The sequence below is a fragment of the Myotis lucifugus genome, unplaced genomic scaffold (genome assembly GCF_000147115.1).
Source record: "Myotis lucifugus unplaced genomic scaffold, Myoluc2.0 scaffold_62, whole genome shotgun sequence".
Taxonomy (NCBI): domain Eukaryota; kingdom Metazoa; phylum Chordata; class Mammalia; order Chiroptera; family Vespertilionidae; genus Myotis; species Myotis lucifugus.
The window spans coordinates 6,268,244-6,283,137 of NW_005871110.1; the positions used below are offsets into that span (position 1 = coordinate 6,268,244).

At 35.5% G+C, this 14,894-nt stretch overlaps 1 protein-coding gene and 1 pseudogene across 1 annotated transcript in view; one reads left to right on the plus strand and one right to left on the minus strand.

Annotated features, from left to right (window-relative positions):
* Window positions 1-14,894, minus strand: part of RUFY2 (RUN and FYVE domain containing 2) — a 42,182-nt gene that overhangs the window by 13,767 nt on the left and 13,521 nt on the right. Inside the window, exons 7-13 of the mRNA XM_023754632.1 lie at window positions 14,254-14,319; window positions 12,190-12,259; window positions 10,657-10,758; window positions 10,409-10,525; window positions 8,760-8,927; window positions 7,832-7,929; window positions 5,273-5,392 (exon numbers count right to left, since the gene is read on the minus strand). Coding sequence (XP_023610400.1) covers window positions 5,273-5,392; window positions 7,832-7,929; window positions 8,760-8,927; window positions 10,409-10,525; window positions 10,657-10,758; window positions 12,190-12,259; window positions 14,254-14,319 — 741 coding nt within the window. The remainder of the gene's footprint in view (window positions 1-5,272; window positions 5,393-7,831; window positions 7,930-8,759; window positions 8,928-10,408; window positions 10,526-10,656; window positions 10,759-12,189; window positions 12,260-14,253; window positions 14,320-14,894) is intronic.
* LOC111826238 lies at window positions 3,174-4,084 on the plus strand (annotated as a pseudogene).

Sequence of the window (14,894 nt, forward strand, 5' to 3'; positions counted from 1 at the left end):
AACAAATTAAGCAGCATGGCATTTTCTGATCCCAAAGCACCAGTTTAATTGCCAACCACAAAAACTCCCTGCTAGACAATAATTTGCATAGAAAATGCCTGAAAGGCCACACTATACTATTACAACTGGTTACAAGTAACTGTAGTGTGTGAGAAATATGGGGTTTTATTTACATTTCTGTGCCATGTGAAAAATTTTACAACTAATGAAAAGTACTCTTCTGATATAAAAATTATAGCAACCACTAAATCAGTTTAACATCAGTATTAGAAAAACCAGCTCTGGCACAAAGAGCTACTTAGATTACTGTTAGAAGCTGACCAATTACAAGACGGTAAGACCAAGGAGACACTGGGGAAAATCCACACTGCCTGGAAATGCCAGTCCACATTTGAAAGCACTACTTCAACATTCTAACAACAGGTACTAGCTGACAAAACAGAAGTTGTGAAATTCCTTCATTTCGATAATTATTGCTCACAAGTAGGTATAACAGGGGAGTATATACTAATAATGCTACAGTTTCTAATATTTTACATTTTAATTACAATATATCATAATACTGAGAATATTACATTATTTTAATTATCTTGTGTTAATATTTTTATTACATCTGTTTCCTCATTAAAGTTAGCATTTCCATTTACAGCCAGGTTCTTTTTCAGTGAAGTAAACTTCAGATTTTATAATTCGAGTTGATGAGAATACCTCAAAATAGAATTTACAAATTGTTGATAAATACTATTTTACTACAAATTTAAAAGGAATACATAGGGGCAAATATAATATTACTACCACTAAAGTACCCAAAGTACAGAGTGCCTTACTGAGCGAGTGGCCTTATCATCATCCACAATCAGAAAAAACTAAGTGAAGCGAGCTCCCCTCCCCCCGCAGACCCCACACCTTTCCTCCCCTACAGGCGAGCATCTCCTAAACTCTAAGGGTCCCCATGAGACTTGCATCCAGTGGAGCAATGGGCAGCAGCAGCTCATCTTGGGCTAAGCTTCTGGGCCTGTCTCCAAGGCCCTTTTCCTCACTTCTCAGTGAGCTGAAAGCAGCCCTGCCTGGGTCACTTGTCACTGACTTTTACTTCTCAGTGAGTCCACAGCCCTGTGGGGCTCACTTTCCTCTAACTTCTAGAAGGCCAACGCAGCACCGCCTAGGATCTCTCATGTTGCTGCTTCTATCCTAAGCCCGTCCTTGTTTCACTGTCCCCAACGGTAATAAATGGACTCTCAAAATAAAAAATACTGAGTGAAAAAACAAATTTAAAATTTTTTTAAATTACTATAAATATATTGTCAAAACATGCTGACCACCAAAAGCAGAAAATCATAGAGAAAAAAAGGGAAAATGTAACTATAAAAATTTTAATTTTGTAAATAAAAAGCAGTAGACTATGAACAATGTTAAAAAATTAATAATAAACTTTAGAAAACTTTCACTATAGGTGAAAAACCTAGAGTAAAAAGATAAAGCACTCTTACCAAAAAAAAGCTGTACACGAAGGGAAAAAAATACTTATAAACTGACAATTCACAGAATAAAGAAATGCAATCTATCACTTGTAGTCAAAGATATGCAAACTCAATAAAGCATAATTTTTCAGATTAAAGGATTTGTTTAGGTTAACTGTGATATGATGGTGTAGACCTATATTAAGTGATATGTAGTAATACAATAAACAAGATACTAAAGAGCATGTAGCATGATCCCTTCCTAAAAACCAAAACTACATAATATAAATATAACATAATACCAAAAATAAATAAGGATAGTCATCAAAATGTTTTTGGTTTTTTTTTAAAAATATATTTTATTGATTTTTTACAGAAAGGAAGGGAGAGGGATAGAGAGTTAGAAACATCGATTAGAGAGAAACATCGATCAGCTGCCTGCTACACATCTCCTACTGGGGATGTGCCTGCAACCAAGGTACATGCCCTTGACCAGAATCGAACCTGGGACCTCTTGGTCCACAGGCCGACGCTCTATCCACTGAGCCAAACCGGTTAGGGCCTTATGCAATACTTTAACAATAAAGAATTAAAAAAAAAAAAAAAAAACATGCTTGAAACAAATGGAAAAAAAAATAGGAAGTTCCAGCAAAAATAAAAAAGGAAGAGGGAAAGGAAAGAAGGGAAGGAAGGAGATATAGAGCCAAATGGAAATCTTAGAACTGAAATATACAATAATCTCACTGGATAGACTCACTGAGGGAAGGAAGATGAGGAGGAAAGAATGAACTTCAATACAGAAATTACCCAATATGAACAACAGAGAGAATATAGACTAAAAAATAAGAGTGTCAGAGACCTGTGGGACTATTTTTAAAAAAGATCTGCCTGGCCGGCATGGCTCAGTGGTTGAGCATTGACCTATGAACCAGAAGGTCACGGATCCATTCCCATTCAGTGGACATGCCCAGGTTGTGGGCTTGATCCCCAATGTGGAGCATGCAGGAGGCAGCTGATCGATGATTCTTTCTCATCACTGATGTTTCTCTTCCTCTCCCTACCTCTCTGATATCAATAAAAATATAGGAAAAACAATAAATAAATAAGATCTAACATTTATGTTTCAGAGTCCCAGAGGAGAGGAGAAAGCATGTGAAACTGAAAAAATATCTGAATAATGGCCAAAATTTTTCCAAATTTGGTAAAGATAAACCTAAAGATTCAAGAAGCTGACCAAAGCCCAAATAGGATAAATCTAATAAAAGAATCTTGAGAGTAATTAGAAGAACAATTAAAATGACAGTTTATTTTTCAGCAGAAACTATGAAGACCAAAAGAAAGTAGCACAACACTTTTCAAGTGCTGAACAAAAAGATCAATTTAGAATTCTAAGGATACCCTGAAAATATTCTTCAGAAATGAAGGTGAAATCAATCAAGATGTTTTCCAATGAAAAAAAAAAAAACACATAAGAAAATGTGTTGTCGCCCTGACCGGTTTGGCTCAGTGGATAGAGCATCGGCCTGTGGACTGAAAGGTCCCAGGTTCGATTCTGGTCAAGGGCATATACCTTGGTTGCGGGCACATCCCCAGTGGGAGGTGTGCAGGAGGCAGCTGATCGATGTTTCTCTCTCATTGATGTTTCTAACTCTCTATCCCTCTCCCTTCCTCTCTGTAAAAAATCAATAAAATATATATATATTTTTAAATGTGTTGTCAACACACCTACCCTCAAAGAATGGCTAAAGGAAGTTTTTCAGACACAAATAAGAAACTTGGGACACCAGGAATGAAGAAAGAATAACAAAAAGAAAATTTTCTAAATTATGTTTACAGGTTGAAGCACAAATTATAACACTGACGCGCTTCTCAATATTATGTAGAGAAAATACTTAAGCAAGTCGTATTATAAAGGAGAGAGGGTATAAAGTGGAGGTAAGGCTTCCGCACTTAAAGTAATAGAATGTTACCAGTAGACTGTGAAAAGTTGCAATACATAATGTGTAGAGCAACCACTAAAAAAAACCTATACAAAGAAATACACTAAAAAACACCACAAATCCAGAGGAAGTAAACCACTGGGGCATGGATTTTCGAGATCCTTGCATCTCAGCGTCTTGCCCCTCAGACTCACGGAACGACCTAGCCCTAGCACAACTATGAACTTGGAGCGGGTGTCCAACGAAGAGAAGTTGAACCTGTGCCGCAAGTACTACCTGGGTGGGTTTGCTTTCCTGCCTTTTCTCTGGTTGGTCAACATCTGGTTCTTCCAAGAGGCCTTCCTTGTCCCTGCATACACAGAGCAGAGCCAAATCAAAGGCTATGCCTGGCGCTCTGCTGTGGGCTTCCTTTTTTGGGTGATTATACTCATCACCTGGATCACCATCTTCCAGATCTACCGCCCCGTTGGGGCACCCTGGGGACTATCTCTCCTTCACCATACCTCTGGGTACCCGCTGACAAATTCTTCGGAATACAACAAAAACTGATAGACCTGAAAGTAGACATATCTAAGTCCAAGTTACTTGAAATTATAGAAAATTTAACCAATTCTCTTTCAATAATTGATCTGCTAGAGCAGTGGTTCTCAACCTTCTGGCCCTTTAAATATAGTTCCTCATGTTGTGACCCAACCATAAAATTATTTTCGTTGCTACTTCATAACTGTAATGTTGCTACTGTTATGAATCATAATGTAAATATCTGATATGCAGGATGGTCTTAGGCGATCCCTGTGAAAGGGTCGTTTGACCGCCAAAGGGGTCACGACCCACAGGTTGAGAACCGCTGTGCTAGAGAGAAAATCAGTCAGAACAGAGAAGAACTTAACATTTCAACCAACAGATCGTAAGACAGCTTAGCAGTTATGTATCAAACGTGATATGTGGTCTTGTTTAATGATATGTTACACATAATACATAACTCTACTTTCTACTGTTGTTTTTTGTGGTTTTTTTAAATATATTTTATTGATTTTTTTACAGAGAGAAAGGGAGAGGAAAAGAGAGAGAGTTAGAAACATTGATGAGACAGAAACATCAATTAGCTGCCTCCTGCACACCCCCTACAGGGAATGTGCCCGCAACCAAGGCACATGCCCTTGACTGGAATCGAACATGGGACCCTTCAGTCCACAGGCCGACGCTCTATCCACTGAGCCAAATCGGTTAGGGCTGTTGTTTTTTTAATAACAAAAGTAATATATATTTGCTGGGGAGAAATACTAATGTTTATAAAATAAAATTAAAATATCCCTGTCAATCCCAGAATCTGTATTCTTTATAAACTCTTTTCTATGTATATGTAAGTATACACATATGCAGTTTTAATTTTATAAAAAATAGGATAATACGCATAGCATACTGTCTGCAACTTTTTTTTTTCAACTCAGTGACATATACTGACATCCTTCTTATTTAGCTATATACAGACCTATCATATGAAGTACTCATAAAAATGTTCTCAGAAAACATCATGTTCTTTGATAATAGATGTTCCTTGGAGTTATAAAGGTCTATTATACTTAGAATCTAGAAACACAATGGCCATCAGATTAATATTAAACAACAACAGAAAGAATAAAACTCTCCTTGAGCAAAAAGAGCAATACAGTTGAAAGCGCTCTATAAGTAATAAAGGTAGTAAAAACCAAGTTTTAATCGTAAGTATGTTATCTAATTTTTTTAAGAACTCTACAATCCAGCTGGCATCATTAAATAAATGAAAATATATTTTACCACAGGTGCAAAAGAAAGAGGGGTGCGTGGAAATTACATTAATACAAATATTTTTTCCAAGAGCTAAATACTCACAGCTGTTTCTCCTTTTGAGAAATTTGTTTCTGCAGACTGTCGGATTTACTCTGACATTCTTGTAGATATTTCTTATCTTCATCTTCGGCTTCCAGTTGCGCCTTCTCTGCTTGCTGCAATCTGGTGTAATTCAAATCAACTTTGGGTAAAACTGAGGCTAGAACTAGGGTGTAAAAGGGTGAAGAAGACAAATAAAAGAAAAATGGGGAAATAGAAACATTTCTAAATGAAAACAAAGTTTGGGGGGAAACTCACAAACTCAAACGTGAAAGAGCCACACAATGTCTAAAAATTGTTTTGTGATTTTTTCAATATAACATATAATATGCCCAGAATACTATCTTCAAATTTGTTTTATTTCTTGTTTATAATTAACAAATGCAAAGCAATACAGCCTTTACCACTTTTGTAGAGCATAATGAATCAACTGTCAAAGTAGAATAGGTGTGTTACTGTCTTTTTACAAAACCATGAAAAGCATAGTACTTATGTCTATAGTAGGTGAAGAAGCCGCATTGTTATATATTATGTTGATGTGGATACCAGGAATCAAGTGTGCTAACAAGGCCAAGAGCAAAGACCTGCAATTACTTCAAATAATAGTTTAGTCCGCCCCATAGGATCATTACATATTTACTAAATTATACCAAAGCTGTATGTATATGTGTGTTTGTGTTTTAAGATTTAAAAGAATTTAGTACTAGTTGGCAACATTCTCTAGAGATTATTTTTGATCCTCATCATTGCATTTTAAAAATTGGCTAAAAATGTGATTTCCATTTTTTGTTTTTATTTGTAAGGCATTGCTTCTCCCTGTGCTTAGCTCCACTCCCTGACTCCTACATAATCTAGGATTTCTTATATGTAGCTTCAACATATTTATAAGAGAACATCTACCAAATATTCAAGAGACATTAATTCCTTTTAGAGAATCCTAAGAGAAATTTCTATTCAATTAACCAAAAATATTGCCTCTTCTCTTCTTCCTTAAAACCATACCAATGGGGAAACCTCACATATTTCAGAAGTATGAATGCTACTTCTAAGGAAAAGAGAGTAACATTCCAGTTATCTCTAAATTTAAAATATCAAGGTGGGGGGTAGGGGACACAAGTGTTTTCATAATGTTATAGAAACTAAAAGAAAAGTCAGCGTGAGGTAGGCCATGAAGCTGTGCTATCACAGAAGAGTGCTCAGGGGAACTAAAAACTTGAGGAGCTAAAGCACAAGATGATGGCCAATCTGGGTTATAAACTATTTTAAACATATTTTAAAATTAGTAAAAGAGCCATCAGGCAAGGAAGGGACCAATAGTGGGGGTAGGAGGGTGTGAATCTGTGCCAACACATTGTGAAACTAAAGATTAACTTATTTTTAAACTAAATTTTTATATTTTTCCACCAAAAAGTAGCAAAAAAGGTAAAACTGCATTTGAAAATCCTGACCTCCAAAGGTCAATACTCAAAATCAGCCCTTGTGCACAGGGTCTAAGGATGTGTTTTGGAAATCCAAGTGCAGCCACTCTGCTTTATGGCAGTGTATTAACACAGCAGCTGATCAATAAGTGTACAGGGTCCCTAACACCCTTTTAGAAGACTTAATAGCATAAATTCTTTTCTATTTAATATATTGTAAAATTGTTGATTCTCTTTAAGTCTATTTAAATGCAGTGGTTTTTAGAAAGATATATCTTTGACCAGCTTGTACTGGTCCTGAGTGTCACTGCTGGCACATTTCACCAATGACATTGCAATTGTCCTAGTTTGAGTTAACAAATCATTGTCACTTCATAATGGAATGGACAGAAATCAAAGACAGAAAAAGGTAATAAAGATGTCCAAAATGTAAAAATGGGGATAAAGAAAACAAAAAAAGAAAAAAGAAGAAAGAGGATGTCAATAAAAGAATATTCATGTCAATAAAGCATTAATAGTTATGTTTTTCATAAGTAGATTCAAAGAAAGCAATGATAAGACATATGTTGACACCAACATGACAGGTCAATGGAAATACATTACATTTTCCAACAATAAAAGTGAAAAATGCCAATATAAAACAATTAAGTTTAAACAAAATTATCTCTTGGGTTGAGTTAAGGAGTCTACCTCAAAGAAAACACAACTCAACTGTCAACTCAGAAAGCCTGATTTCAGATAGAGAGATGGTGAATGACAAAGGATATGACAACCAATATGCATGGAAACCAATCAGGAACAATTTCACCATGAATTTTGTTCACTTTACATTTTTTCGAGGTTTCTGTTTGTGTATTTGTTTTATGTAATGTAATAGATTGAACCACATGAAATCGCTGATATTAGGCCTTTAAAATATATACATATAAAATGGCAAGTTCCAAAGAATCAGCTTCATATAAAACAACTTGATTCCATGCAACAACCAAAACAAAAAAGGGAAAATTCTGCTGGGCTAAAAGAAAAACATGTCCTAATCTAAATTTTCCTAATGTTTGTTTTTTTTTGTGGCAGATGTCAGAGTTGAATAAAGAATAGGGGGAGAAAGAAAGGAAAAAAGAAACTAAGACTGGAAATGCTGTACCTTTGTTCCAGCTGCCTCATGGCTACAGTAATTTTATTGGTTTTTTCTTCTAGTCGGGCAATTATTTCATTTTTTTCTTGCAAACTATCTTCTGAACCCTATTTAGAAAAACATAAAAGCTATAGTGGTTTTGATTTTTAACCCTGAATATTTGTAAGTTTTGTATACCATTCTGCTATGGGACTCTTACTTTGAAATGAGCAGAGTTAATTTACAGATTAAAATACTCCTATGATATTAAGCAGTAGTACTACCAGTCTTCATTTAAAATATAGTAAAGGAAAAGGAAACAGCCTTCAATGTTTTTGGAAGACAACAGGATGAGCCCTTGTAACATACACTATTTTTCAAATTAAATTGTAAAGGGATTTTGGTAACTAGTCTACTTAACAAAAATGTCACTTTATTAGAGAATTCACAATCATAGTAAATCTTTCTCAGGACTGTACTGTATAAAGAAGTTCACAAAGCTCAGCCTGTGTGGCTCAGTGGTTGAGCATTGACCTATGAACCAGGAGGTCAGGGGGTTTGATTCCCAGTCCAGACACATGACAGGGTTATGGGCTCAATCTCCAGTGTGATTCTCTGTCATCACTGATGCTCCTATCTCTCTCCCTCCCTCTCCCTTCCTCTCTGAAATCAATAAAAATATATATATTTTTTAAAGTTCACAAAAATGTCTTGCATATTTAGACTGAGTTTTCCCAAAAGATTTAACCTTCATGCTGTTAACCTTTCAGCATTAAAAAACAAATTCAGATAGGTGATTTTGTTTTTTAGTTCTTTGATACTTTTTTCATTGCTACATTTCTTAAGCTTCCATTTAGAAATAAAACAAACCTCACTGCTTTAAATCAAACCTTGTATACAAATATTCATTTTCAATTTATAGAACAAGAAATTCCAAGAATTTAAGAACATTCCTTACCTGCAACTTTTGGTACATCTCTATGTTAATTGCTTTAACTTCCTCTAGTTGTTGTCTAAGGCCTATCAAAGTATCTTGTTTCTCATGGATATCTTTCTCCAACAATTTCATGGCAAGTTCAATCTCATGCTTCATACTAACTTGTACAGCTAACTCATTCTCCACATCCTGTAATTGCAATATATCCTCAATTCAGATGCCACTTCAGTATGTCAAAAGTCAGATACACAACAGTTAATGAGACCAAGAAAGAGCTACTATTCAGTCCTGGCCAGGGGATCAATTGGTTGGAGTGTCCTGGCACCAAAAAGGTTTAGGGTTCAATCCTCAGTCGGGGTGCATATGGGAAGCAACCAATCCAACCTTCTCTTCCACATCGATGTTTCTCTCTCTGTGTCTCTCCTTTCCTCTCTCTAAAATCAATAAAAAAACATATCCTTGGGTGAGGATTAAAAAATACAAGTTCTAGCCCTAGCCAGTTCAGTGGACAGACCCGGGGACTGAAGGGTCTTGGTTCGATTCTGGTCAAGGGCACGTTCCTTGGTTGCAGGCTTGATCCCTGGCCCCGGTTGGAGCACATGCGGGAGGCAAGCAGTCGATGTGTCTCTCTCACATTGATGTTTCTGTCTCTCCCCCTCCATTCCACTCTCTCCAAAGAATCAATTAAAAAATATCCTCGAGTGAGGATTAACAACAAAAAAAGTTTCAATATGTAGACTACTCCTTTTGAGTTATAAGCCCCACTAAAGGGAATAAATCAGGCCCTATAACAACATTCTAAATATTTTCAAATGCAGCCCTGGCTTGGTAGCTCAGTTGGTTAGAGCATCATCCTAATACACCAAGGTTACAGATTCGATTGCTGGTCAGGGCACATACAGGAAGCAACCAATGGATGCATAGATAAAGTGGAACAACAAATTGATGTTTTTCTTTGTCTGTCTCTCTCTGCCCTTCTCTCTATATATAATCAATAAATAAATATTTTGCTAAAATGAAAAGAACTTCCTACACTCTGTCAATTATTACTATTCTACTGGCTCAGGAATATTTTTTGCCTCATAATCTCAGTATTGACTTTCCTTAGACAGAAAAATGAAGCAGTCCATATAAGTGAAAGCCAAGATAACTCAAAATTTTTTCTCAAAGAATTTTACACCAAAAGGAAAAGATGTTTCCTAATATTAAAGACAAATAGCAAAAGGGATGAAAAAGCTGACAATACTCTCTTCTTGACCTGGGAGGTAGTTATACAGGTATTTACATTATAATCCATTAAGCTATACATTTGTATTTTTCTGTAGGTATTGTATTTCATAATTTAAAAAGGTAAAAATAAGTTAATTTTAAATATGATTTTACTAAAATTTGAATACGTCATTTTATTCTGTTTCCTTTTTTGTAATGCTGGTCACAATCTATTTATTTCACAAACACAGACTGTAACAGTTTAAAAACACTGTTTAAAAAACACAGATACAATGGGAACTTAAAGAATTTGAGGGGATTAAGGGAATGAGATTGATTGCTATTCCACTGAGGAAAATAAGGCTGAAAGAGATTTTAAGTAGTGCTTGCTTAAGGGTATATAATATCAGTAATAATAATAACTGTTATTAATATACTCATATAACTTTAATGTATCCTACCTGTCGTAGCTGAGATTCATCTCGAAGCTGCTTTCTGGCTTCACTGTACATTTCATCTAGCCCCTGCCGAGAATGCTTGTATGTTTGAAGCTCAGTTTCCACATCCACTTTGGTAACCTAGGAAGAAAACTTTTTATTCTATAACCACTATTGTTAATACAGCACAGAAATACGCAGTCTATACCAAAGTCCCAAAAAGTAACAATTTCTGACACAAGACAGTCTGTTTGCAATCTGTCTTTACTTACCTCTAAGTGCTGCTGTGTTTTCATTAAAATCAACTTATTCTCACTTCGTAATTGATGATTTTCTTCTTGAAGTTTAATGATATTATTCTTTGCTATTGCTAACTAAAAATTATGAAACGGGCAAGAAAAAAATTTAAACAGCTTTATTTATACTTGCTTTACAGGTCATGTTCACAGCTATCAATAATAGAAAATAAAATCCTAAAGCTAGTGAAAATCTCACAGCTACAAAAACTTTCATAAGAAAAAATGTGCCCCTATTATCCCAAGATACCAATGAAAGAAATTTACTAATTTCTACTATTTCCTTTTGTTAGTCAATGTATATTATGTCAATTGAAATATACTATGCTTATCTGGTTTACAATATGCCCTGAATAAAAAGTGCCTAAGTAAGCATATAAAGAATTATGTGTTAAACAACTAAACTTTGTAAAGACTTGTGTAAAGACAGAAATATCTATAAGGAAAAAAAGTTTCACTATCATTGAAAATGACATTCATGGTAACCAAACAGGATACCCTGTGAAACATGGCACACTGAGTGACCAGGGCCAGTACGAGTCAGCTCTCATCATCAGAATTAAACATGAATAACTAAGTGGCTTGGCTCTGAGGCCCAGAATAAAAAGAAGGATCCAAGGAAAGGGAAGCAGGGGCCACTCCACAATGTTGGCTCACAAGTAAATTTCTGAATAATTTATCAAGGATACAACTTGAACTTCACAGAGTGCCTAAGGCCAAGAAGAGGCACAAACCAGTGAGCAGCTCTTTCTAATAATCCCAAACTATCAAAACAAAGATGCATTCTTAACTGCAGACATGCAAACAACCATGTGTTCCCTGGTTTGAAAAAAAATGGGCAAGTTTTTAAAAAAATAATTTCAATTCATATGGAAAATAGCACTAATAAAATAAGACTTCTTCCTCTACCCGAAATAATTCTGAAAATATAAAGCAATACATCTATGGTTTGATAGATATTTTTTAAAGTTATATAAAAATAGTATTAAAAAAAGAGCTAAGATAAATTTCTGGTTCTTGGACCACCAGATAGCCACTTTGAAAATGCAGAAAACTGGAGCACGTGGGATGAATTTTACAGATGAGAGGGTGGAGAAATGGTGAATATGATCATGCTTGAAAAGAAAAGTAATCTGACTAGTGGAACAAGAGGGAGAGTATCATTTTAGTAGGTAATTTTATAGGTGAAGTATTCTATATGTACCAAAACTACTTTCTAATTAGAAAAACAATGAAATGTTTTTAATACATAAAAAATATGCACCATCTAAATTCAGGTCATCCAGATTTTAAAATGAGCAGAACAGCTTCTTTACAGAAGGGTATGTATGAGTTTCATCTCTGAAGCTCACTTCTAGAAGTTGAGTATCTCGAAACAATTCAGATTCACCTGAGATATGTGGTTTCTCTCAAACGTCTCAATCACAATGAAAATATGTGTGTGCTTATTAATACATTCATACTGAACATGAAAAAGGATCACAAATACTAGCACTGTGATGACAATACCTCTTCAATCAGCTTAGTATTTGACTTTTCCAACGAATCAACTCTTGAATGGAGACTGCTGACTGTGCTGCTGAAATTAATGAAGAAAAAACTCATTCAAACTCACAAAGGCAAGAAAAAGTACGTGATCCTGGATTCTATGTTGAATGACATTCACCACCTGCCCTGTCCGAATTTTTTAGTGTGGGAAATTTCATTAAGTCAGAATAACTTGATTTAACTAGAACAATAAAGACTGTAGCAAAAGAATCAATATATTTCTATTAAAATTTCAACTGATGCTGCTCATTTTTTGTCTTCTTAGGGTCCCTTTTACGTGTTACTTATACTATTTAGGAATGGAAATTCCACATAAAGATAACTATTATTGCCCTAACCGGTTTGGCTCAGTGGATAGAGCATCGGCCTGAGGACTGAAGGGTCCCAGGTTCAATTCTGGTCAAGGGCATGTACCTTGGTTGCAGGCACATCCCCAGTGGGGGGCGTGCAGGAGGCAGCTGATCAATGTTTCTCTCTCATTGATGTTTCTAACTCTCTATCCCTCTCCCTTCCTCTCTGTAAAAAATCAATAAAATATAAAAAAAAAGATAACTATTATTAAAACTAAACTTAAATTTTTAAAGGATAAACTTTAATGACGCTTATAAACAGTATTCATCAACAGAAGCCCCATTCTATTTCCTCTCTCCACTTTCATAATAACTTAAAGACCCCCAAAATCACTCATTTTTGAGAAATGCAAATGAGATACCTAATATCAGGTACCCAATCAGCCTGAAGCTAAGCAAACACCTCATCTTTCAAGGATATAGTCAAAAATCAAGTTCCACTACATGAAAAAACTTGTTTTTTATATTTTTGTTTAAATCCATCAAGACTGGGCATTATTATACCTTTTACTGAATCTAATTTTCAAGTCCTGCTTGATTTTACCATTTCAAACTTTCTCTAATAAAATGTAATATGCTGTATACATTATAGTGAAATCTACACTAGAGACGCAAATATTATACCACGCGTCGGAGACAACACTAGTGGTTTTAGTTTAGATGGTGAAACCAAGAAAATTGTTTTTCTATTTATATTAAACTAGAGGCCCGGTGCACGAATTCGTGCACCAGTGGGGTCCCTTGGCCTGACCTGCAGGCCGAAACCAGCTCTCTGACATCCCCAAGGGGTCCCGGATTGCAAGAGAGTGCAGGCCAGGCCGAGGGACCCCATCAGTGCACAATCAGAGCTGGGGAGAGACGTGAGAGGTTGGCCAGCCAGGGAGGGACGGCAGGAGGGCTCCAAGGCGTGTCCAGCCTATCTCGCTCAGTCCCAATTGGCTGGACCCCAGCAGCAAGCTAACCTACCAGTCAGAGCGTCTGCCCCTGGTGGTCAGTGCACATCATAGCAACCAGTCATTCCGCAGGTCGTTCCACCAGTCAGTCAATTTGCATATTAGGGTTTTATTATATAGGATTAGACATACAAACAGATCTCAGACATTCTTCCCAGATTGAGTATTAACTGACAGTTTCAATAAATTTTTGAACCATCAAAATGATATAAACTTCCACCCTATCTAGCCTTTATTTACTTATTTATTTTAAATATATTTTTATTGATTTCAGAGAGGAAGGGAGAGGGAGAGAGAGATGGAAACATCAATGATGAATCACTGATTGGCTGCCTCCTGCACGCCCCCTACTGGGGATCCAGCCCACAACCCAGGCATGTTCCCTTGACTAGAAGGGAACCCAGGGCCCTTCAGTCCACAGGCTGATGCTCTATCCACTGAGCAAAACCAGCCAGGGCTAGCCTTTATTTTAAGGGTATAGGGATAAGTAAGAAATTCTATTTTTTTGAATCCTCTGAAGATTATTTAAAGTCTGACTTATTTTCTACTGAAAATGAATTCTCTCCAATAATTCTCTATATACTTAATTTAGATTTTCTATGTCTCCTCAACCCCTTCTCAAAGATGTGTAGAGGGAATAGGGTTAAGCTGGCCTGAAAAGAGGGGACCCTAATACAATAGTCATAAATGTACTAAGTATTCCAAGTATCCATAATACTTACTTCAGTTGTCTATTTAATTCTTCAACATAATTCTTCTGGTCTAATATGGCAGCTATTTGAACATTCCTAGAGGGGAGAAAAGTAGTTTTGTGCTAATTAGAAAGGTATTTATTGGGTGCCAAAAATAATATCTATATCATCTAAAATTGTAAAGTCATAATGGTAAAACATTATTTTGCCTTTAAAGTAAAATTCAAGAATCTTCATAATCATGTAGTAGTAAACTGTGTACTAAATAACTATAATCTTTGTTAAATAAATTACTTGCTAATACTAGATTTAACAATATCATTAGTATTTTTTAAAATTTTGCATCATTATGGTTTATTTTTTATTAAAATATATTGATATATAACACTGTAAATTTAAGGCATACAACATGTTACTTCGATACATTTATATATTATGACTGCCATAGCAATAATTAGCACCTCTATTATATTACATAATTATCTTCTCTTTTCAGTAGAAGTATGTTTTAAATTTAAACACAATTTAAATAAACAAACACAATTAGCTCTTGAAATAAACCAGCATATGTAAGCTTGTGAATAAGCTTTCATCCCTTTTATCACAAAACACAGCTAACTATTAAAATGGGTCTATTAACTATTAACATGTAAACCAGAAGTTACACATCA